The 23,666-nt window shown below is 40.6% G+C and overlaps 2 protein-coding genes across 3 annotated transcripts in view; one reads left to right on the top strand and one right to left on the bottom strand.

The window, feature by feature from the left end:
- Window positions 1-841, bottom strand: part of phkb (phosphorylase kinase, beta) — a 112,691-nt gene extending 111,850 nt beyond the window's left edge. Inside the window, exon 1 of one of the 2 annotated variants that reach the window (XM_073464073.1) lies at window positions 772-841. Coding sequence is in view for 1 of the 2 variants with exons in the window: in XM_073464072.1 (XP_073320173.1) it covers window positions 772-835 (64 nt within the window). In the remaining variant the exon portion in view is untranslated. The remainder of the gene's footprint in view (window positions 1-771) is intronic. The other variant, XM_073464072.1, reaches the window with a different exon arrangement.
- A 321-nt stretch (window positions 842-1,162) lies between these two features.
- The window catches only part of itfg1 (integrin alpha FG-GAP repeat containing 1), a 147,800-nt gene continuing 125,296 nt past the window's right edge, over window positions 1,163-23,666 (top strand). Inside the window, exons 1-6 of the mRNA XM_073464857.1 lie at window positions 1,163-1,576; window positions 1,855-1,939; window positions 2,125-2,258; window positions 2,567-2,624; window positions 2,929-3,006; window positions 3,141-3,235. Of these exons, the coding sequence (XP_073320958.1) occupies window positions 1,399-1,576; window positions 1,855-1,939; window positions 2,125-2,258; window positions 2,567-2,624; window positions 2,929-3,006; window positions 3,141-3,235 (628 nt within the window). The 5' untranslated portion in view covers window positions 1,163-1,398. The remainder of the gene's footprint in view (window positions 1,577-1,854; window positions 1,940-2,124; window positions 2,259-2,566; window positions 2,625-2,928; window positions 3,007-3,140; window positions 3,236-23,666) is intronic.

Genomic DNA, 23,666 nt, shown 5'->3' with positions numbered 1-23,666 from the left:
AACAGCAGTTACAAGGACACTACTGGATGATTTATTATATTGAAATCTATAGTTTACAACTAAATATTATTACTAGAGCCTGCTGTATTTCAAAATATGAAGTGGAACTCAGTTGAAACCATGGCTGCCATCATATTTATCCAACTTTACAGAAAACTCGCTTGGAAAAGCTTCTAAACAGGACAAGCAGACTAGTTGACTATGTTTACAATCATTGTAATCACTCTTATATGGCTTTATAATGCGTCTGTGGTACCCCAAAGTGAGTGTTTGGATAGACCACTATAACTTATGGTGTTTTTCTCAGTTGTAACACTACAAATAAATGTGTTCCTACCTTTGCTAATACATAACAGTCACTATAGTGTTTTCCTTTACATTGTACAACAATCTTTAAAGTTTTATCATGGGGGCACTTTGCCTCGAGTGCCAGGCTGGCTCCCAGTGCAAGAAAAGCCCAGTCTGCCAGCCTCCACAGGCCCTCAACAACCCACACTTCATGCAGCACACAGTACATTGAACTAAAGGTTGAGATGTTACAGTGAAAGAAGACCTGATGAGAAGCTCTCAAAATAGCTCCTCTGTACTGCACATTTACACCTCTGACCTTTCATGCTTGGACTGACTGCACTGCAGTGGACAAACTAAATGGGCATATTTCAGCCCGTGTTCAGGGTCTTCACAAACAGACAGTCTCACACAAGCACCGGCACAACGGAAACAATCGGGCGTGTCACACTGTACGATGTCATGCAAAGTAATATGTCAGACCTGATCTTTTTGATCGGGATTTGAATTCCAGGAGTTTCCAGCCGACATCTGCCAGGCTCGCCATGTTTACAAAGTGTCAAATAGGCTAGAAAGTGAGAGGATTTCCGGTGTCGTCCTTCAAAATAAAATAGGGGCGTGAGGCTCCCAAACAATTGTTGAAATCATCAGATGTAAAAATTCGAGGTGTTCTTTTAATAGACAATTTATTACAAATTAAACAAAGTTTCACTTCATATTATAGCGTATTAGGGTCTCATATTTGTTATTTTCCGGCTTGACAAATCGCATGCGTTTATTTTGAAGGTAACATTTCTTCACCTCCGATTTAGCCCTAGCTTATTATCTTTAACTTGATTCAGCTGTCAACTGTCAAACCACCCGGAAGCACGACACTGACGTAAACGAGGAAGCTCTAATATCGCATTGTGTAATCTTATTTCAGCTCATTGCCTCTACATTTTTCTAATATAGTGAAAATAACTGAGCAGCCGTCTAAATGTAAAATGGAAGGTCAATGTACTGTATAATTTGATCAAAAGAAGCTGTGATAATATCGCCTGCCGTACAGCTCTGTGCCGTATTGCAGTTGGTGTTGTTGTGAGGAGCTGCACTAGCATCCCAGCAAGGATGTGGATATCCAAATTCAAGATATTGGCATTTTTCTTACTTCTCGTGTGTCAGAATACCACATTTGCTCTCCAGGATGTCACGGGAGACCTTTTCGGTGGCGAAAATTATGGGACGGTGGCAGCGTTTGGAGATTTTTACGCGGATAAACAGACAGACATCTTCATCATCAGAGAGAGTATGCTAACTCTTCAGTGCCGTTACTCTGTCTTGTTAGCTTATTAAGAACTTGCACAAATGATATATGGCGTCTGTAAGATATTTAGCTTTAAGTTTTAATACATTGTTCGCGGGATAATAAAAGATAAAATTGTACCTGGACGAAAATTCGCCGCTATAATGCCATAAGAAATGGTTTTCGCTGTGTAAACATGGTTCCGTGCATAAGTCCTCTGCTTGACTTATTAAATGAGCTGAAATGTAAAACAATGCTATGTTGACCTCTTACCGTTTCAGACTCTGAAGTGGTGATATTTTTGGCGGACTCCAAAACACCTTACTTCAAGCCCAAAGTTAACATCACCAAGAATTTTTTGCCAAAGTAGGTGTGACTTTCAGTGCTATCTCATTCTGACATTTTATCTTACATGTCATGTCCTGGTTTCCTTTTGTTGACTGAGGCGGTGACTCAAACTCACTTTTCAGAGTGGTTATGTTTACTCTTTAGCAAGGATACGCTGCATGTAAAAAACACTAAGTCATTGGTTCTCATTTTAATCTGTTCAGAAACACCGTCATCACCAGTGTGGTTCCTGGGGACTATGATGGAGACTCTCAGATGGATGTCCTTCTTACAGCTCAGATCAGCTCCCAACAGCTGACAACTGTCTTCATCTTTTGGGGCCACAACCAGTCATTAGGTACAGTTCTGTCACTGAATGGATGCTGAGTGTGGGCGGAGGACAGAAAACACTGATAAGGGATTAAGTTCACAGTTTTTGGCACGTATGATTAGATTGGGTCCCCAGCATATTATAAATAATGATATTTTCTTTTAGACTGGTGTTTACTGTAATATGTTAGGGTTTTTTCACATTCTGTGGGTCTGTTTAGCCTGATTTGACCAGCCCACAGATTTTCTCTGTGCTGTGTTTTTTATTTATTTATTTATTTATTTTTTTGAGACCAAGCATTACTCAGAGCATGTTCAATTCTTCCTTTTCTGCAGATACGAGTGGGTGGCTCACGCTGAACAAGACCTTTGCAGATCAGCCTCTTGTTATGGAGTAAGTATCAAACTGAATGGTGCTAACATAAACTCTACTTTGGTTTTAAATTCTAAATTACTGTTAAAGTCAAGTTCATGTTTAGTCCAATGCAACACCACCACTAAGCCACTATGGCCTCAAAAGTGACCTACACTACCACAGTGTCAACACAAACTGGATATGATAAGAAAGCATTTATTGCAGGGCTGTTACATTAGTTTGTATTCGTTTGTATGGATCTAATTTAAGGTTACTTCAGTGTAAGTTATAATAAAGTGATTGTGATGTGATTTAATTTCACTGGAAAAAAATCTTTCCACAGCTTCAATGGGGACATGATCCCGGACATTTTTGGAACCACCAACACCCCATCCACTGAAGTCTGCTATCTCACTAACAGGTAATGTTATCATTCTCAAACTCACTTTCTTCATTTTCAGTGTTTATTTCCAGATGCTCGCAAAGCTTGAATTATTTTCTAAAAGGCAGAGCGTTTAACTCCTGCTATTGCCTTCTGGGTTTTGTCCTCTTTAGGGAACAAAAGTGTGAGAATGCTCTCAGTTCATCTGTCAAGATGCGCATCCCTCACTCTAATGCTTTCATTGACCTCAACAAGGACTTCACCGCTGGTGAGTCAGTGATGTTTAAGTAATGTCTAACCATGGCAAACAAATGTCAAATGTGTTGGGGTTTTTTAGAGCACACAGCATACTCCTTAGGGAAGCTGAACACATCAGTCTCATCAAAGGTTTGTATTTTCAGCTGTGTGTATTTTGAAAACTGTCACAAAACCTCTCACTTTTTAACAGTAGATTTCATAGGCTAAGTGGTCATGTAACCTGTTAAACCCATAGATTTGTGTGGAAATAAAATTAGTCAGTTGAAGGCAGGTGATTTGGAGTTTTAAACTGAAAGTCATGTGAAACCAGGAGGTCAAGTCATGATTCAAGAACAAAGTAGTTTTTCTGTTTGTCACTGTTACGCTAAAATGGCATTTCTGCAACAGGTTGTAGACAAACTCCCCTCAGAAACAAATCAAAATTCCTGTTTAATTCCTGTCCTCAGGCTGACCACTCTTTGATCTCTGGACATGATGCATAAATTAAGCATTGCAAGTCCGGTTCTTTGTTTAGATGTACAATTTTTTACACTCATGAGCCGAAGAGTTTTCTTATTAGGATGACAGGATGGTAAAGTGACTGTTAAAGACCGTTCTACCTTATAATGGTCAAGGGGTGGTCAATTTTCTTCAAAAGTTCAGTTGTGGTCTGAATGCATGTCTTTATACAGTATATATATATTTTTGCAAATAAAAAAATGAAATCTTGCTACTTAATATCAGCTGTCGACTATGTTGAGAGGGCATGATACTTTCCCATGTCTCTGTTTCGTAGGGATACATATCATTTACTAAATGTAGTATCAAAAAGTATTCATTTTATTTCCATAAAGAAGACAGGACAGGCTACTCCTCCTTGAATGTATTCCCTAACACTGAACATGAAGTGCACACAGCCATAAAACCAAACATACTCACCTCCCCTCAGACACTGTGTAACTTGCACCTCCAGCCTTGACTGCACATTGTGCCATGTACCATTGATTTATGACAACAGTGACCAAAATGACCACCGCCTGCTTTTATATTGTAGCTTTTACCTCCACTGTGGGCTTTCAGTGTTTCCCCACATGGATCAATAAGTGCTACTGATGTATAGAAGAATGCTATGTAGCAAACAAGACACCGTTGAGTTCTTGATTGAGATACAAACACTAAAATTGAACAAAGAGCCACCAGCGCTGAAATGAAGAATTCTTTAGAGAATGAGCACCTTGGGAGGCGGCTTCTGAAAAGGGGAGTAATTCTGCACATTTAATTACATGAGGCCCTCTGAGGAACTACATGCCTTTGGCACATTTGTATTTTTGATCATGCACGTCTCCCTTCAAAAGCTATACATGAGTCTTAAATGTAATCCACAGTGTAATGCTAACACACACCGTGAAGCTACAATGCTACTGCATCAGCTTTATATAAGTTTGGCTCTGAAATTGCAGTGTTTCCTTTGTCAGTTACAAATCAAAACATTTTGGATGTACGTCATTGAAAAGGTGATAGCCATAGTCATATTAGCGCATTTTGTGTTGAGTAGGAGAGTGCGGTTTAGTTGTGGGATAGACATGGATAAAGTGACTAATAATGATTTTCTTTCACGTTGACATGTAATAGATTTTTAATGGCATCATCATTGAATTAATAGAAAGGAGTAGGAGCAGAGAGTTGTTGGTGCATAGAATAGAGCAGAGAGTGAACAAGACGGGTACCATACCAGCTCTCCAGAGCAGTACGCATCCCTCAGGACAGGTCATTTGGCAGCCCCGCTCTCTCTTTCTTCTCTGTAACACCAAACTGGCCCGCTGTTCCATCCTCTACTGACTCAGAAGAAGGCAGGGTGCCGCTGAACAATGTGTTGTAGAAAATACAGGGATACAGTGAAATCATTTCTGACCTTTTTTTTTTCTCAGAGAAAATGAAATAGTGCAATACAGCCGTCGGTCACACTGCCCCAGTACTTTAGAGAAAATATTAGATGTTGAGTGCAGGTATGGCGGAAACACAACCTTTGACAATGGCAACACGTTAAGGTCTAATGACCTGTGTGATTTAGTTTATAATGTGCATCGTTAAGTCACAACATTACACTCCCTCTTTCTCCATCCTGATAATCATATATTGGCAAAAGGCTCAGTATTTGTTTTTTTTTTAATCTAAATTAATAAGATGGCCATCTGGCTGTGTTTATTTGGATTATTAAAAAATTGCAAATTATAAAAAGGGACAAAATCCATGCGTCTTTTAAACATTTATTTTTTTATTATTTGTATTTATTTTTCGGTAAAATTGGTAAGAGCTGCAAACAATGAGCCTTCAAAACATTGTGTGTAGAATAGGATTACCGTATTTCCAGATTCTGCCTGGTCCCTGCTTTATAAATTCTCTCCAGACCACTGCCTAACTCTTTTCTTGAAACAAAAATCTCACAGGATGCACAAATTGTGTCGTTGTAAACTTGAAATTCAAAGACGTTGCTTCCTGAAGTGCGTTCCACAAAGTTTCTCCAGGGGGAAACTCCAGGAATCAGACAAGAGGCCACCAATTTTCAAGTTGACTAAGAGAGAAAGGAATAGCCATTTTCTTCACCAGTGAATGGAAAAATCACCTCGTTCTTGTTTTACAGCATCTCACAGCTGTCCCTGTAGCGCTGTCACTTAGACTTATAGGAGGATTTTTTTCCCTCTGGAAACTAATCCTTGTGTTTAAGGTAATCACAGAGGATTTAGTCATGTCAGACTCACTGCAGGTATCTTTTTGTGTAGTGTGGTTTTATTCCCAGGCCTGTCACAGTTCAACCAGAGCAGATTTTAATTCATATTTAATCTGTTTAGGGATTATGAGAAAATCAATAAACATAATGAGATCTGGGTGGCAATATTTGGTGTTTTGGTTTTAATACAGATTGCATTGTGTTCGGGCATCATTGGTTTTTACTACTTTATCAAGTAGGCTTTAACTCTTCTGTCAGTCAGACTGATGGCCTGTATGTCAGTCTGCCTTTCACTGTCTTGATGGACTGACCTCTCACTTTCTCTCTCCTACCCATATGTAAACAAATCTTTGTGACTTTTTAACTGCGCTTCATGTTCTGTGAGTGAATATGCTGCAGGAACAACAAAGCTCGAGGAGGAGAACCAGAGTTGCACATCTGGTGGATGTCAGACTTTTTGGCTGCCTCGGTCTGTGGGGGCATGCAGATGGAGGGATGGAGGGAGGGAGAGAGAGACAAGAAGAAAGTAGGCAGGAATGGATGGAGAAATAAATTGAAGTCAGAGAGGATGAATGCTTTTGAAGGAAAAGGATAGTAGGAAAGATAAAGGGCAGTGGAAGGGTGAGAGGAGTCTTCAGCATGGCTCAGCTCACTGTCTGCTGTGACCACCTGCTCCTCTAAGCGTTACCGGCTGGAGCATCACAGTGTGGCTTAAGGAGGGAGAGAGCGAGTTTTTTCAGACAATCTGGGTCCTGCTAGTTAGCCGGTTAAAGATAAATGACAGTTGGAAGCTTTCCAACTGCCACTGATGTTCATATTGGCTTCATGATGATAAAAAGTCTCTCTCTGTGAGAGTGCCTGATTACCAAAATGTCTTTTAAAAATGTCATAGTTTATGATATTTTGATGGTGGCTGAAATAAATGCTCCATCAATGATAATGGAAATGCCCCTCAATATAATACCCAACCATAGTTACAACGCCATCGCTTCAATTCTAGCAGGGGACCTTTTTTGCATGATAAACCAACAGTTCTTGTCTGCCTCTTACTTGACAAACTGATAATTAATCAATCAGTTTGAGAATTTTTTAGGAAACAAAATCCATTATTCTATGATTGTTTGATTCCAGCTTCTGAAATGGTAATATTCACTGGGTTCTTACATCTATTATGTTCGGTATTTACACAATTATTTTTGGCTTGTGGAGAACAGCACATTTTAGGAAGTATTCTTGAGCTCTGGGAAACTGTGATCCACATTTTCACATTTTTTTTTACATTATATAGACCAAACAACTAATCAATATACAAATCAATATATAAATAAACAAAGATTGATCAGCAATGAAAATAATCACTGTAACAACCCAGGCCGGTATATTCTGCTTAGAAAGAAAGCCCTGTATACCACTATGCAACTGTTAGTAATCATCAGCAGTGCTGTTTCTAGGATACTTTATTCATCAAGTGTATTTGCATTTCTCATTTATCCTCTGGGAATTTAGTCTTCCCCAGTTTGTTAATGTTTTGGCTGAAGTTTGCCAAAAGTTATTTGAAGCACCTCAAGCCTTATAATTTAACAGCTCATAGTTAGTCATATTGGTAATATTAATGAGAAATGAGAGTATGAATGCACATTAATCTAAATTCATCTTAATTGAATCGCGCAGAGTTAAGTTACTGTGGGGAAAAAGTGTGAAACACTTAAAAATGCAAATTGGGTAAACAGGGGAAAATGAAAAAGTTTCAAAACTTATTTGAATTTCACAGATGCCTCATAAAGATACTGGTGGGGCACAACGTTTCTTGCAAGGAAAAAAATCATGCTCATTTCTTTTGTCCTTTGGCTAATGGGGAATTACAAGTCTAACTGAAGACCATCTTAATGAGTATGTTTAAAGTGACTGTACAGGGAAGTGCCTTAACTAGATCTACTAATCGACAGTCAATCACAGGACAAATTGAAGTAACGCTTGAAAACACAAGATTGCAAAACAAGTAAAGACTAGCAATAAATCTTTATAATGGAAATGCCAATAGAATCTTAAGTGGGACCCGTGGCTGTCATCATTTTGAAAAAGGGTTTCACACTGGAAGCCCTAAGTGTCCCCTCTGTCACCTACCAGGACTGTAATGCAGTGAGGTATTTTGTTAGTGCAGTCCAAGGAGGATGAGGGCTGTTTCAGGGCTGTGTCACGACTCCAATCTCAGTACAGTGTCATAGCTGTAAACAGCCTCATGGTAGTGTATTGGCTGACCTCAGTACATCAGCACCGCCAGCAGAAAAAAAAGCCTGGAATTGTTTCCTGGCCGGTGTCAAGGCCTCATTTAGGTCGCTTATTGGACTCTCCAGCCAACCAACCTGGCGCTGACATGCTGCATATGGCCTGTAATCTCTTTTGTTACTATCATCCTCGTCCAGCCAGTGTCTCTAACAGCAACGCATTTATAACAGCTTTGTGTTGATGTTCTTTTGTTTCCAGGTTATTTTTTCTTTGTTTTCACACATTCACGTCTCTTTACATGAGTGCAGCTTTTACCAGCTGACTTTTGTACTTTAGTCAATAATATATGCAGTGTCAGGAATCAAGAGTGTGAAGAAAGATGGGATAAAGGAGTGGATAACATATTAGTTTAGGAGAACTTGGCTTTTAGCCCACAGCCCCTTGCACTGATCCACAGATGTTTCTCTGAAAGAATAAACCATGTCATTAACATTTTTGCCCAGTTATCTTAAACCTTTCTAACAGTTAGCACCTAGACAGTGTCACCCCACAAAAAAGTTGCGTGTGCAGTATATTGCTTTCTTTGCGCCACAGAAGCCAACATATCATTGAGCTGGCTTTGAAGATGTACTTGATGACGATGTTCTGCCTGTTTACCTTGAACCACAGTGACAACTAATTAGCAGGAAAAATGCTTTTGCGGGACAGCCAAGATGATTAGTTTCACACAATAGAAGGCTGACGTGAGCAGGTGCTTCTATAGCCCTTTGAATGGTATACACTGAAAGTATTTACCTATATTAGATATGTCTCCAGTCCTGGGTCATGGTAACCTGCAGGGGCCATATTAAATCATGATACTGGAAGAGCCCTGTCAGGCAGAAAGCTACCGGGAGCACGATAAGAACTTGTGAGGGAAAAGGTAGTAATTGCAAAGTAATTATAGAAGCCATTTTGGGAAAAACATGCACAAAGACAGCAATACTGGCATAAGGATCCATTGCTAGGCAACGGGCATGGTAATGCTCTGTGCAGCAGCCAATTAAACTACTGTAGCTCTGTGTCAGAGTGGCTTGCTGATTGTCTGACTAATAATGTGGTGGTGATGGGGGGAAGAGAACAGATTTGCCACCTAACAAGGGTGGCCAAGAAGAAGAATTGATTATACAGGGATTAAGTTTACATTTGGATGGGAGAGTAAGACATTTTTTATAGCCATTTTGGTAATCAGGCATTATCACAGAGAGAGAGACTTTCACCCCCTACTGAAGTGTATTGCAAGCATTTTAGAATAACGATAGTAAAGGCAACTCATTTGTCTAGTATTATTGATAATAATAATAATGTTGTAATACTTCCCCACTCTTGTCCCTCTTTTAGGTAAATGGTGAGTTTGCTGCATATTTAAGTGTCCTTTTTATCGGGTAATCCAAGGGGAGCTCTTGTTTATAAGCCTGGTTTCCCAGTTAAATTGAATGATATGCTCCCATCAAAATGAGCACTACAACAGTACAGGCTCATAAATAAAGGCCCCATCAAACAGGCAGCCTGATTCACTGCCCTAAAACATTTGTGGACTGATGCACTGAGACTCTTAATCAAATAACTTTATTACATGCTACGTGTGCAGCTGTTGTTCATAAGAAACAAAACATGTCAATGATGGTATCTGTGTTGCGTGATTAACTATATTGACCAGAAATTAAAAAAAGACTGCAGAGAAAATGTTAGGTGATTAACTGTTGGCCTGATTTGTGGAAGTACTTTGGCAGATTAGTATCACTCCGTCAAACTGGAAATAATGGGCTAGTGATTTGGAAAAGTTTCCCCATCTATGCAAATGTAGCCACTTGGGCAGTCATTTGAAAAGCTCAGTTTTCACTGGAGGAAAAAGCTGGCATAGTGTGGATTAAACAAAACAGAATTAATTTGGCTTATTTACAAGTATCTAAACAACTGTCTTTTCTAACAATCCTACAAAAACAGAACATTTCCCAGTGCTAAACCCTCAGCACACACAGCCACATGTAGCCTACATCTTCATTAACACATCAGTTCCTCACATTGTGATTGCCCCATTTTATAGAGATTTGGAGTGAGCTCACAGGCATGTTAGGAGCGCCTGGTGCGATGCGCCAGCCCTTTGAGGTGTGTCGTTTGTAGCATCTCCGCCTCCAGGAAAGCTGGCACAGCGTCAAACGGGCAAAAGAGACGTTGTGTTTATTTTAGTAAGCACAGGTGTTTTTGCAGATAAATGAATAACAGGAATAAATGAGGCAGAGCATTTCCTCTGATATGCACAGCACTGCGACCATAGCCTGAGGTTGTACTGTCTCTGTCCCAAAATAAACTCCCTTGTCTCGAAGAAAACATGGACGTGGACATGTACAAAGGCTAGTTGTGAGTCACCTGAACTGAGGTATTTGTGAAAAGGACTAATCTCTGATTTTGTCACTGTCAACCTGTCCTACCATTCATACCAACATGATGTAAATGTTAGTATATATTAAAAAAAAATAAACATGTTTATTGCTAGCAGAGTGACTGTACGAATCAGTCAGTCTGTTGGTCAGTCTGCAACTTTGGCCCACACTGAAATATTGCAAGAACGATATGATGGATTGCATTGCAATGACATATACAGACATTCATGGGCCCTAGAGGATGAATCCTACTGATTTTGGTGATCCTCTGACATTTCCTGTGATACCACCACCAGATTAAAATCTTTATTTATCTAGTAAAATATCTCAACGTCTACTTGATGGATTGGCTCAGAACTTGGTACAGACATTTGTGGTTCCCAGAAGATGTATGCCAATACCCTGGTTAATGACAAAATACCAACAAAACTAATGTCATTCCCATTATCCTCAGCTGTAATTTTTGCTAAGTGCTGATTAAAAAATTCTAGCATACTAGAACACTAAGATGGGGAACATGGTAGCCTTTTACATCAGCGTGTAAACCTTTTCATTGTGAGCTCGTCAGCATTGCTGACATTAGCATCTACCTCAAAGTACTGCTGTACAATAATACAGCCTCACAGATCTGCTAGCGTGGCTGTAGACCCTTAGGGCTCTATTTTGGTATCGGTGCAGGGAACGGAATGCAGTGTTGCAATGGCGAGCTGACATTTTGCTGGGATGCACTGAGGTTACTTACTCAATAGCTGGTTTGGTATCTTGGTGTGCCCCAGTTAAATTAAGAGCAACAGAATATATGATGAGTGAAACAGTGTGGAAAGGCAGGTACAGAAGGTCCCTGGTTGGATTTGAATCTGTGATGCTGTGCTCACATGGTTCCTTGGAGTGCATGATAGACCTCCAGAACACCAGGACATGCATGGTTGGTTTGATAATCACTGTCATCCCAGTCTAAAGGATTTCAGACTCTTAATCTGGTGCAAAGCCAAGTGTTTGTTTTTTTCAGAAATCTGGATGTAGGGTGCCCTTTGTAAATTGAATTAGTTGGCACCAATAGTCACACATCTAGACATATCAGTGTATTCAGTTCTGATACAATGCACGTTACTCTTGATGTTGGCACACTCCACTAATGCACGCCTTGCGAACACACACAGACACACACTTTGTTCTAGTCCATGGAATGAGCTTTCCTATGCTTGTTACAGTAGTTCTGTGAACAGTTTCTGTTTACACACAGGCACATGTGCAGCATAAAGAAAGTGTGCAAAACAGGAAGGGAAGTGTATGTGTGTGTATGAGAGGGTTTGGACATAATCCTCCCTATAGCTACTGCACCTACGTTGTTCCCTGTAATGGTTTTAGGAGATTATTTCTTCTGGGAATAGCATTGCTCCATTCTGCGCTGGTGTGTTTTGCCATGTTTGTGAATGAGCCATTTTGATAGATCGGGGTGGAAGTCACACAGCGTGGAGTAGGGCTACATATTGGCTTAGAGACGGATTTAATCTGCAGAGCTTTTCACTTTGTTGCTGGCCTGGATTCTGCATGTTTTCTCTCTCTCTCTCTCTCTCTCTCTCTCTCTCTCTCTCTCTCTCTCTCTCTCTCTCTCTCTCTCTCTCTCTCTCCTACTGTGTGTTGTTTTGGTGGTATTGTGCGAGAGGGTGGTGGGTGTGTTGAAGTGACTGTGCACATCAGAACCAACATCACTGTGTGAATTACAGTTTACTGATTACACACAACCTTTATCTCATACATGCACAAAAGCAAAACTAATACTCACACAAACATGACCAGGAATATCAATTTTACACTGCTGCACTTTTGTGTAGGTGGTATAAGTGTAAGTGTTGTAGCTGTAACACTGACAAACAGCATGCATTCTTTATTGAAGGGGTTGTGACAAAGTTACCAAGCCAGCCATGTTGTAGCCTCTGGGAAGCATCTTTGAAGAGAATAGTTCAACCTGCTCGGCCTCTGTCAGACATTTTAACTGGGAGAGGAAAATTGACTGTCATATTTCACTACATTAACAAGAGAACTGTATGTGATGGCACAGCTTACCTTGGCTGTTCCCTCTCAGCCGACAAGGTAGCAGTACAAATGTATTTCTTTCTTCTGCTCCTTCTTTTGACACTATAGTAAATCGTCTTTGTGGGTTCTGGGCAAGTTTGAAAAAACTCGTTTCACAGTCCGGTGGTTCCTTGCTAGCAAAGGGACAGGGCTACATATCAATGGATGTGGCCTGTGAAGATTTGGCTCCAGTCCCCTCTCACACCTCTAAAAGGGACACTCTGACATTGTGCATTTTAGTATGTAGTTTGAAAAACATTCCAAAAATCCTGTCGCAATCGTGTGAAGGAGCTTAACAAAAATAAAATCCATACTAAGTGTTGCAGAGAAGATTGTTAATGCTCTCTTCACAATGTTAATTTAAGATTATATAAGACTGGAGCTACACCTGTTCAAACATCTTGTCCTTGGTTTACATTTTGCACGGACCTAGTGTCCAGTCATTTATGTTTTTTTTCCTAGTGAGCCCGAGGTCTTCGGGCAGACATCTCCAAGCTTTTCCTGTATCAATGTGAAAGGCTAAAGGTGAGCAGGCTGTTGCTCTCACAGCTTTGGTATGACCATCCTGAGGGTCTCAGCCTCACAGGCTCAGTATCATATTTTAAGTCTGATCTTAATACATCACTTTATGTAGAGGTCTGCACAGGGAAGTCTAGACTGCAGGTACAAGAGACCCGCAGCAGATGTTAGCAATGCGGGGTCCTTTTCCAAGGCTACAGGGGGTCTATTGGTAGTCATACTGTAATGCAAGGTCATGGTGGCTTGATAGCCCACTGTTGACATGCAGTCGTGTCACTGTTGCCTATCTTATACATCTTTTTTTCTGTGTGGTCTGTGACTTATGATGTTGAACTTATTTGTTGTCTGGAGCATTTTTTGAAATGCGCTGTAAAATAGATTTTTCTCTTTATCACAACATGGTACATCATCACTCGACACTTTGCCCCTTGTATGAAAAAATATGTTAGCATGTTTCCTGGCTATATTTTGCTTAGTTTTGAAGGATGAAAACTCTTTAAAGTCTGACAAGTGTCTGGGGAGGGACAACCAACTATAACTAACTGCAGGAACAGGTCAATACTTGTGTTCATGCTCTCTTTGAGAAGAGGGGTGTGTCTTTTAGCAGGACACATGAATAACATGTCACTTCACAAGGTCATATTTTACAGAACAAATTGCAGAAGTTGCATTTCTTTTCTATTAGGTGCTTTGAATACTGAAAGTATTTTGAAAGACTTTGTTTGGCTTGTTTGGGTGAACAGAAGACTTTTTGGCTGATAGTGTGTCTAGTCCTGAACTGGTCTGTCATGGCTGTATACATTTTTCTTTTCCCAGTATTAGACATCGAATATCAATAGATTGGATTGAAGGTCTGCATATTTTCCAACTAACCTTACAGCCTTGCAGCTACTCTTGCTGAGAGTGAGGATACCCTCCTAATGTCTGTTGGAGGCATAGCATCTGTTTCACTGGTGACGGCTGTGACATTTCCTTCAGAATGCCAAAGCTCCCGTCTAGCTGAGGCATGGATCAGTCCGAGGGTTAAAGACAGAGGGAACAAATTGATGCAAACAGACGAACACAGAGGGCTTGACTGATAGGCTGCAGGATGGCTTATGGACACACAAAACAAAAACAAGCTAGTACAGGGGCACACACTTTGTGCTTTCATCCTTCTCATTCTGCCTCATTAATGTCAGCCTCATTCAAACTCCATCACAAACACACACACACACACACACACACACACACACACACACACACACACACACACACAACAACCCAAACACACACAAAGTGGACATTTGTCCCCCAACTGCCATAAACAGGACAATGAGATCAGTCAGCATGGCGGCCTTCCTTGAGCCCAACTCCTTGGCAATCCCTGAGGAGATAGAGCACACAACTGTGTCCGCACGTGTGTGCATGTTTGTGCATTTGTATTTGTGTCCCTTTGACAGCCAACGGGGGATCGGAGTCACAGCTTGTTTGCTGAGTAACAAGCTAACAAATAACCTGCTCAGGGGCATAAGAGGCATGAAGAAAAGGAGGATCAGCTCTGTCCGTCTCTCTTTCGTTCTATCTATCACTCTATCACACTGTCTCTCTACACCTCTTTCTCTTTTCCTTACTTTCTGTAGGTTCCCATGTGCCCTTTTCCTGCTCTGCTATTGTTCTCTTCTGTTGCTCTCTCTCACGTTTTTGTAGCAAAATTTTGCATTCTGTTGCCCCGTCAACACACGCACAGATGCACATAACCCTAAAGTGTTGGAGCGTGTTGATGATGAGTGAAGTGACAGTACACATGCACAAACACACACAGCATATCAGACACTAATGCAGTTGCCGCGGATGGCTGTCAGATCCACTCTGCACTGCAGTCTGGGTAAACCACCACTACTTCTGCTGCAAGGCTTTTTACAGGTACAAGGAGGGGGTTGTGATACTACTGCTGCTGTTCCTGTTGTTGGTGGCCTCAGATAGCCTCACTAAACTAAGGAAAGCGGGTAAAGGGACTGGATATTGGAAGGAGGGTTGGGAGGAAAAAAGTTTCAGCAGACGGATGGACAGACGGAGTGAGAGAGCATTTAAAAGGGGTTTTCTGATATTGTGATGATTCACTGAGTTTCCCTTATCAGTTTTTTCATCATGTAATGAATGTCATCATGTTCGCCGTTTTCGAAATGAATAGGTGCGGGGTTGCATTATTATTTTCTTCACCTATATATTATGTATGATATGGAAGACATTGCTGATTGGATTTTCAAAATCTGCGGGAGACCAAGAGAGCAATTCACCTCCTGGCGGGTTCTAGCAAATTACTCGGAACTGCAAAGAACTACAACAACAGTTTAAAAAAAAAAAAACTAACTGGTTGCCTCTTAAATGAATATAGCTTTATTTACCACAACTCTCACAATGCCTTTCTGGACGACAGAGCGAATGCTCACTTACTGGGTCACTTGGCTGCCTTCACCTCTGTATGAGCAGGTAAAAGGAAGGACAACAGAGAAGGAAGGACGAGAGGTGAGTTCTGTTTTGAAAGAAGTCACAAAGTCATCCCCTTCCAGTATTTGCTCTCGAGCACCATACAGCAAAGTGGAATCTATAATCATGGCTTTCCTCATTAGCAGCCTTGTCCTCCTCTCCCTATCCTCTCTCTTATGCTTCCATCCAAACACTCCAGAACTATCCAGCATGCATATTGTATCTTGTATAAAGAGTGTGGATATATATATAGAATATACTGTATGTGCAAGGAATTCAGGCCTTGAAACAGTCAGTGACCTGACTTTTCTTGTGAGTCAGTACCAAGGCCTTACCGAGCCCCGATTGCTCCATAAAAGCACACCAACGCTTTTAATGAGCTGCTAATTGGAAGCTCACAAGCACAGGCTGGCAGAATAAAACAGCTGCTCATTTTCATCGATGAGGCTCGCAGTTGCCACAATGCTGAAGGCAAAGGACACATAGAAAGGATAGTGTGGGTGGGTTGGTACAGTGTAGTGAATACGTGTGTGTGCGTACTTGCACGTCTGTACTGTCGTGGCAGGCATGAGAGTAAAAGGGTACGGGTGCGAACAGAGTAATAAGCAATAACTGTACACTTACTCTCTCTCTTCTGTTCACTTCATCCCTCGCTGTTCTGCTTTTTGAGCCAATTCCGGTTTGCAGCATTTAATCTGTTTCTATATGGAGGAGAATAACAGGGACACTGAGGAAGATAGGCTTTTTCATTTACTTAATCACTACAATGAGGTAAAAATCACACCAGTTTAGTAACATTATCCATTTAAGGTACTGAAAGCTTACAGAAAGAATTGAATGTCACATCTTAAGCACTTTGCGCATTGTTTCAGTTTTTCTCAGTAGAAATGCCAAAAAACACACATTGAGGGATTTGTGCTCCAGGAAGGCCTGTTTTTCCTCTGTGGTGACAAACCTTATTGATGTTAGTGTGTGGTATTAAGGGCCCACACCAAGAACGAGAACTCTCACAATAACTATAAATAGATTGTTTTAAAAATGATTCCAACTCAACTTGATGGTGGAGTCAACATATCCTCCACAGTGGCAAACAGTATCACACTTTCAGAGCGATTTGATGAACACTAGGAACACCGACAGCCAATCAAAATCCATCTGAATTTACAGGGCCATTACTTAGCTTGATTTTGGGCACATTTTCCCACAAAATAATGTCGCAGGAGTGCTTACAAGGGCTTCCTCTTTTGTGTATGCTAATTGTTAGTGTTTAGGAAACACTTTTTAGATGGTCTACTCTAGTAACTCAGCCTTGATTATTTATACAACTTATCAAACACTTAAATAACATAACTTTAGGCTGTAAATAACGCGTGAAAGATTTTTTGGTGCCGATGGGGTCTCAGAAGTTTGATTTGTTTTTGCAAATGTGTTCTTCAGTCACCAGGATAATTAATGTTGACTCATACAATAAGATTTGTCAACCATTGACAGCAACTCTTGTTACAGAGTGTTGGATTCTCCTCACCCCTCTTGTCTTTGATGAATTTCGTAAAAAACATCCTTGTCATCTTTCTTTTCTGTGCAGCATACAGCAGTAATGGGTCATCAATATCCTTTTTCCCAAGCTGCTGATTCAGCTGGAGTGCAGCGTGTGCTTGGCACCAGCGTTTACAGAACCTTATCGCTGATCAGTGTGAATGTTCACATCATTATCATCATAGTTATCATTATAATGAACATTCTTTAATTTATCTGGCAGTTTCCACTCCTGTCATTGAGTTTTTGCTGGTATAGCTGCCCTTTTTTTTAAAGTTGGGTCTTGAATTGTGCCTTTAATGTGCTCATCCATTTGTTTCAAGTTACAGACCTGCAACTGTTCTCAGTTCACAATTCTTCAGAGTCATAACACCTCTTGATACACAGCAGCGGTGCTACTGTCCTGGGCCACAGAGTATGGCAGATAAGGGGGTATGTGTGTGCAGAGAGAAGGAGATAGAGCGAAGGTGATAGTGAGACAAAGCAAGGAGATAGTAAAAGCTCTCGCCTGCTGCTGTCTATTCTCCTCAATGTCAGAGTTCTCCCTCTCTACCGAGACTTAGCACCCGCCTAGCATCACCCTATCTGTTTATACAGAGGCTAATAGGAAGCCTGGTCTTTATCCCCACACTGCGGCTCAACATAATGGAATAGAGAGACATAATGCTGCTCGAGTCAAACAGTCAGCGGAGGCCTTTAAATTGCTTCCAATCCCCTTAACAAATCTGATGGAGAGGCTATGAATAACTCAAGGACCGCTCATCTCCCCACGCTCAGCTTCTCTTCTCTTCTCTTCTTTTCTCTCCCCTCTTCTCCTCTCCTCTCCAGCAAAAGCAGTTGAAACCTGAGTATCAACTTGGATTAACTCACTTTACCTCACTTTTTTAATTAACAAGTGTCAGTGTATATTTACGAAACTGATCTATTTCAAGTACAGCTTACATTCCGTTTTGAAGATCCAAACAGACATCACTTGTTGCAAAACAAAATTTTGTGATTAAAAAAGTGTGGAAAAATGTTACATGTCTCCCTGAATGAAGACAGAGAACAAGAGAATTTATTCCAGTCTTATGAAAGACTGTTGAAAGGACTTGAGTCTGATGTAAAGTTGGTAGTCTCCGCTGAGATGTGTGCGATGTGATGTGTTTGTTATTTTTTTGTCTAATTAGATACAGAATCATAAAATGTCAAGGCAGGAAACATCCTTACAACACTTTTCCTTATTAAATCAAAAAAAATCTGATCAGTGAAAAGAAGAATTGAAAAAGATTAATTTGATCCTGCACAACTGAAAAAGGTATTGTCTGTAGGGTGCTGTAGTGCAACAAGTGTTGTCGAAGCCTGTTGCACCATCTATGTGTAAATTCAAGGTTACAGCATACCCCTAAGCAGGTGGAAGTTGTTCATTATGAACTATGTCATGTTTGAGCAGTTACAAAGATGGGAAAGCCCAATGATCGAATGGGACAAAAGGTTTCTTTCATACTTAGGCTACATTGAGAGCAAACTGTCTGTGATAGATATATCAATTAACATTTATGACGACACTAATATACTCATGCAGGATTGTGCTGTACAGTTAGTGTGATTTTGTGCTACATCCACTTGAGATTGCCACTGGCCTCAATTGGTCGTGAAGGTATTGACTTGGCAGAATCTCTTAGGGTGCACTCACACTTGGCCCAGTTGCTCTGTACCGTGCCACAGCACAATTGTCCCTCCTCCCACACCCCCACTGGCCTGCACTCACATTGTCCGGCCACAAGTGGGCCTGAGCATGGTTACCTCTTGTACATACATCATCATGTCGTAGCGCGGTTGTAGCACAATGGGGTTACAACCCAGAGAACATGACACTTTACTGGCTTTTTTATGGCTTATTTTGTGTCGTTTTGCTCACAGACGGCACTCTCACGTTCCTGGATTTCTTGATTATGCAAGGTGGCGTAATACGCATGATTATACTTCATGTCCACTTTGCGCACCCGAGCTTGTGCTCGTGCATCAGCAACCGTAACGCGTCGAAGCACACCTCTTCCAACCGTGCCAGGGCCAAGGAAATGTAAGGGCTTGGGCACGGTATGAAGCACTCACACTAGTCAAACAAACTGGAACTTTGGGGATCAAATTGCTTGGACACAGTATGGATGGCCTAGTGTGAGTGTGCCCTTATATGTTTGCATGCGATTGTCATTGATGTTGATTTATGGCCATACTTGCATAAATTACAGACATCTTCATCCTAGTAAAAATATCAACAGAACAAGCATCAAAGACTACATTACTTTGGATTTTGAGACCATTAAAACACCATTTTAGAGCTCTAAGTTCTATTAGTCAGTAGTCTTTTTCACCTATATTACATGGATGCTACACTTTAGTGTGAAACAAGCTAGTTATGATTTAGCAGTGAGTGTGGACACTCAAATTTAAAATTGTGTGAAGCAGGTGCAACATTGTGTAGATCTCCAGATTATATAAATGAACTCATAGAGAGAGAAAAAAAAAACATTGATTATGTTGTTTAGTCTCAAACTAGACTACACTAACTCTCATGTGGTTACAGATGTTTTAGTCCACATGAGGTACATTGCATGTTTTGATGCCAACATGTGTCCAACAAATAGTATACACCTGCCCTCACCAGGTCATATTAATCTCACCTGTGTCCTAATAGAAACAGCACAGAGCCAATCAAACCTTAATGCAGCATGCTGATATTAGTCCCAACAGAAACAGCAAGGAGACGTACAGTACCCTCCCAGTCTTTTTGCAGCATGTTGGTTTGTGCTACAGTTTACCTTGTTCTGTTGTTTGTTTTAATACACTTGAGCTGTGGCAGTTGCTGCTCTTAATACTCTGTTATTAACAAGAGACACACTTGCAATTATTCTGTTAGTGTGAAAGGACCGGCTGATTGTCGATGATTGGTGGATCACAACCCAGTGACAACGAAATTCACAGGCAGATGCATACATAGATATTTGAATAACTCAGCCATGCAGTGTGTGGGCGGGTGTTCATGTGTTTATGCAGCCTGCTCATCATGTACTCGTCCATGTGGGTGTGACAGTGTGCTTTTTGAAGTGTCATTTGTAGGGAATAAACAATTTAACTAGTCTGTGTGCAAGTGTACAAGAGGAGGAACGTAGAGGAAATAATCAAGTGATTATAGATTGCTTCTCTTGCAATGAAGGGATTAGCCTGCTTTTGCTTTGTAGTGATTTTTTTTGAAAGCCTGTTTTTTTTGTATTCAGATGCACCTTGAAAACTGGATGGCCTTAGCATCTGGTCTCTCACTGTCTCAGTGTCTCTCACTCCCTTTGCCGTGTGTTTCTTGATGCCTAGTGTAGCCATCACTCTAGTCTTTACAGTTAGCATGTCTTTAATTATCCGGCAACATGACATACCACTTAGAGCCCTGAATCCCTGTTGCTGTTACGCAACTCCAACCTCCAACACAAACACATTTTTATACCTCAATTATGTATGCATCTTTCCTGAGTGGTGGAGTGTGACAGCTCCATTAGCTTGTGCTTTGAATGTGTGTATGCGCTCACATTGCAGAGTGTCAGATCAGTGGTGTCGTTGAATGGTTTTAGGGTTTGATGTCTGTAGTGTACTTTTTGTTGACCTAAAGTGATAAATAAAGCACAAAGTAAAGCAAGCTTAGGGTTTATGTCATAGCAGTGGACTTTTTTCAGGATCAGACATCTTATTTTTAAATGATAATATAAAATAATACAATAATGTATGATTCTTTGGGATTGAATTCAATGACAAACAATTACCTCCAGTACAGACCACTTACCAGAACACAATTCCAAATGGCATTAAAAGCTACCGAAGGTTTAAAAGCCTTAAGTGCACAATATTTAAATAAAAACAATGAGACAGATTTTTACTCAATTCTCTTTAAGTCTCTTTGAGGACATTGTGTTGACAGGTTTTCTGATGAAGCACTACCTGAAGGTGTAGAGATATAGCTTGTCAGTGGTCCAAATTCCTGTTCAATATAAATAATTTTAAATTCAAACCTAATTCATAGTGATGGCTAAAGAAGTAAAGCTAAAACTGTGATAATGTTGCTTTTACAACATGTCATTTTTTACCTGCTTTCAAAAGGTCGGTTGCAGACATTTGGACTACCAGCATCCAAAATCATGCAAATGAAATTACAACATACTTTTATTCTAACTGTTCAAAACACTACAACAGCGTCCCTGCTCATTCTTTTCCACTGAGCCATGGCTGTAACAGGCTTTGATGGTCCTGTTGGTCACTTCCAATCACACAGGTCTAACAAGCTTACTAGTGGCTCGTCATCATACTGGGACAGCCACGGCCTGTTTGATATCACCTGTGTGACCTCACAGTCACCTCTTCAACAAAAGTCCTGTAGGTGTCCCCTCCGCTGTTACAGTCACGCTGAGCTGCTGGCAGTTCTGCCATTGCCAAGTTTTGTTTTGTTACAGAAAAAAACATAAAAAAGAGCCTTCCTTTTGTTTCATGCAGTTGTTTCAGAGTATCAAAATCTCTTTCTTCCTTGAGGACAGGGTGACCTGGGTTTGACATGCAGGTGGAGCACCTCCTCATTAAATTGGAGTGGTCACAAAATGTAAGATGGGATCAGCAAGTAAGGTTTTTTTCCTGAAGCTCTCGAAATGACCATGAAACTGCTTTCGTGATGCGTTCACACTGCCTAGATGTTATTTTCTAAGGCAATGTGACCTTGCCTCCAGTGGTGGGCTGAGCCCCAAAAGAATAGTCCACTGATTTAGCATTACACTCCCATAACATTGTAAGACACACACATTCTTCTTCCATGCTAAATCCTGGTTCCTACGTGACGAAAAATACAAGCCAAATACAAGCTTTATTAGTCACATACAATCCTACTGAGTACAATGTAGTGTAATTTGTACTCTGCATTTAACACATCCCTGAGGAGCAGTTGGCAGCCACCGTATGGCACCCGAGGACCTACTCTAGTTCTATGCCAGTGCCTTGGTCAGGAGCACTGATGGGCGAATTAACCTTAATAATATATATGTTTTGATTGTCAGAGATTCATGTACGTTATGCTAATAGAAGCTAGCATTGCCTCCAATCTGAAGCATAGATTGGAAGTGTGCTGCAGAAGTCTAACCTCACTCTTTCTAACTCCACACACCCTGATTTTTCAAACTTGCAGGGACATAACTTGGCACCTAGCAGTTTATTAGACCTCTCACAGCCCCGCTGGAGCCACAAAAAGCTTTATACACCATTTTTCACATATGTAGTAGTACTCCCCACCTCTTTGATGTGTGAAATCAGTGGAGCTCCTCTTTAATTCATTCTCCAACCACCTGCAATAGTGGGTGGCTCATCCCAAAAAGTCATTCAGCGGTTTTTAATCGGATCATTCAACGATGAAGCTGTCTGACTTTTCAAATGATCTAATATGCATCACACGACCAAACTGACAGAAAAAACAAGATTTCTCAGGAACAAAGTTGAAATAAGTTATTCTGATTATAACATAATGATGATAAAAGAAACCTAAAGGATCAGTAAGTTATTTAGGAGATTGAAGACAAAATTACTTGTTAAACATAAATTATGAAGAACTAAATATATTTGTGTGAAGGTGTAGGTTTTAGCATTCCGCCCATTTCTTGTCAATATCAAGGAAAATCGAGAAATAGAATAGAATATTTCTGTGAAGGAGAATTTCCTGGATGTCTGAAAAGAATGAGAGAAATATCAGTGTAATTGTGTACTTTGCTGAGGCAAGCGTAAAACAAAAAAAAATACTGCGGAAATTAAACCGAGGGAAAGCATGTCAATACAAACAAACAACCCGCTTAATTACACAAAGGACTTTCACTTAGCATCCACTCTGTTTCTATTATGTTTGATTCTTCTCTGGTCTGTTTATTTCTGTGCCTCTTTATAATGTCTCTTTTAACTTGAATGAGTCCCTAAAAGGCCCTTGGCGGCCCAGTAAAAGTCCCTGGAACAGTAAAACTGTGTTAAAGTGAGTGATGGTGGCAGCAGTTAGGTTTATATTGCAAGCTAGCAGCTCTTTATGAGACTGTGTAGAATACTTTCTGGCAGGGACGGGGGGTAAAGAAGGAGAGAGTGGAGAAAGGACAATGCACTGAGGAGGATTATGTCAGAAGGATCACATTAAGATTACCTTATTTCTCAGTTTAACAAAGGGAAACGACTTCTCTGACGATACATTTTCCCCTTGACACACACCTAAAAGTGCATCACCTGTCAGGACAGATCAGAGACCAGTGTCATGTGTGGTGCAGTTTACATGGAGAAAGCAGGTTTCAGTCAAGAGTCCTATACAAGGGCACTTTCCACTTCCAAGTCATCAGTTTCAACCTGGCAATTGTGATAATCAAACCAGTAAAGGGAACTGCAGGGCAGTCTCAAGTTGGACTGGCATGAGAAATTAGTGGAGAAGGAGTTTGGCAGTAGTGAACTTG

This window comes from Pagrus major, chromosome 4 (genome assembly GCF_040436345.1).
Source record: "Pagrus major chromosome 4, Pma_NU_1.0".
NCBI classification, from domain to species: domain Eukaryota; kingdom Metazoa; phylum Chordata; class Actinopteri; order Spariformes; family Sparidae; genus Pagrus; species Pagrus major.
This window is presented reverse-complemented; position numbering and strand designations above follow the sequence as displayed.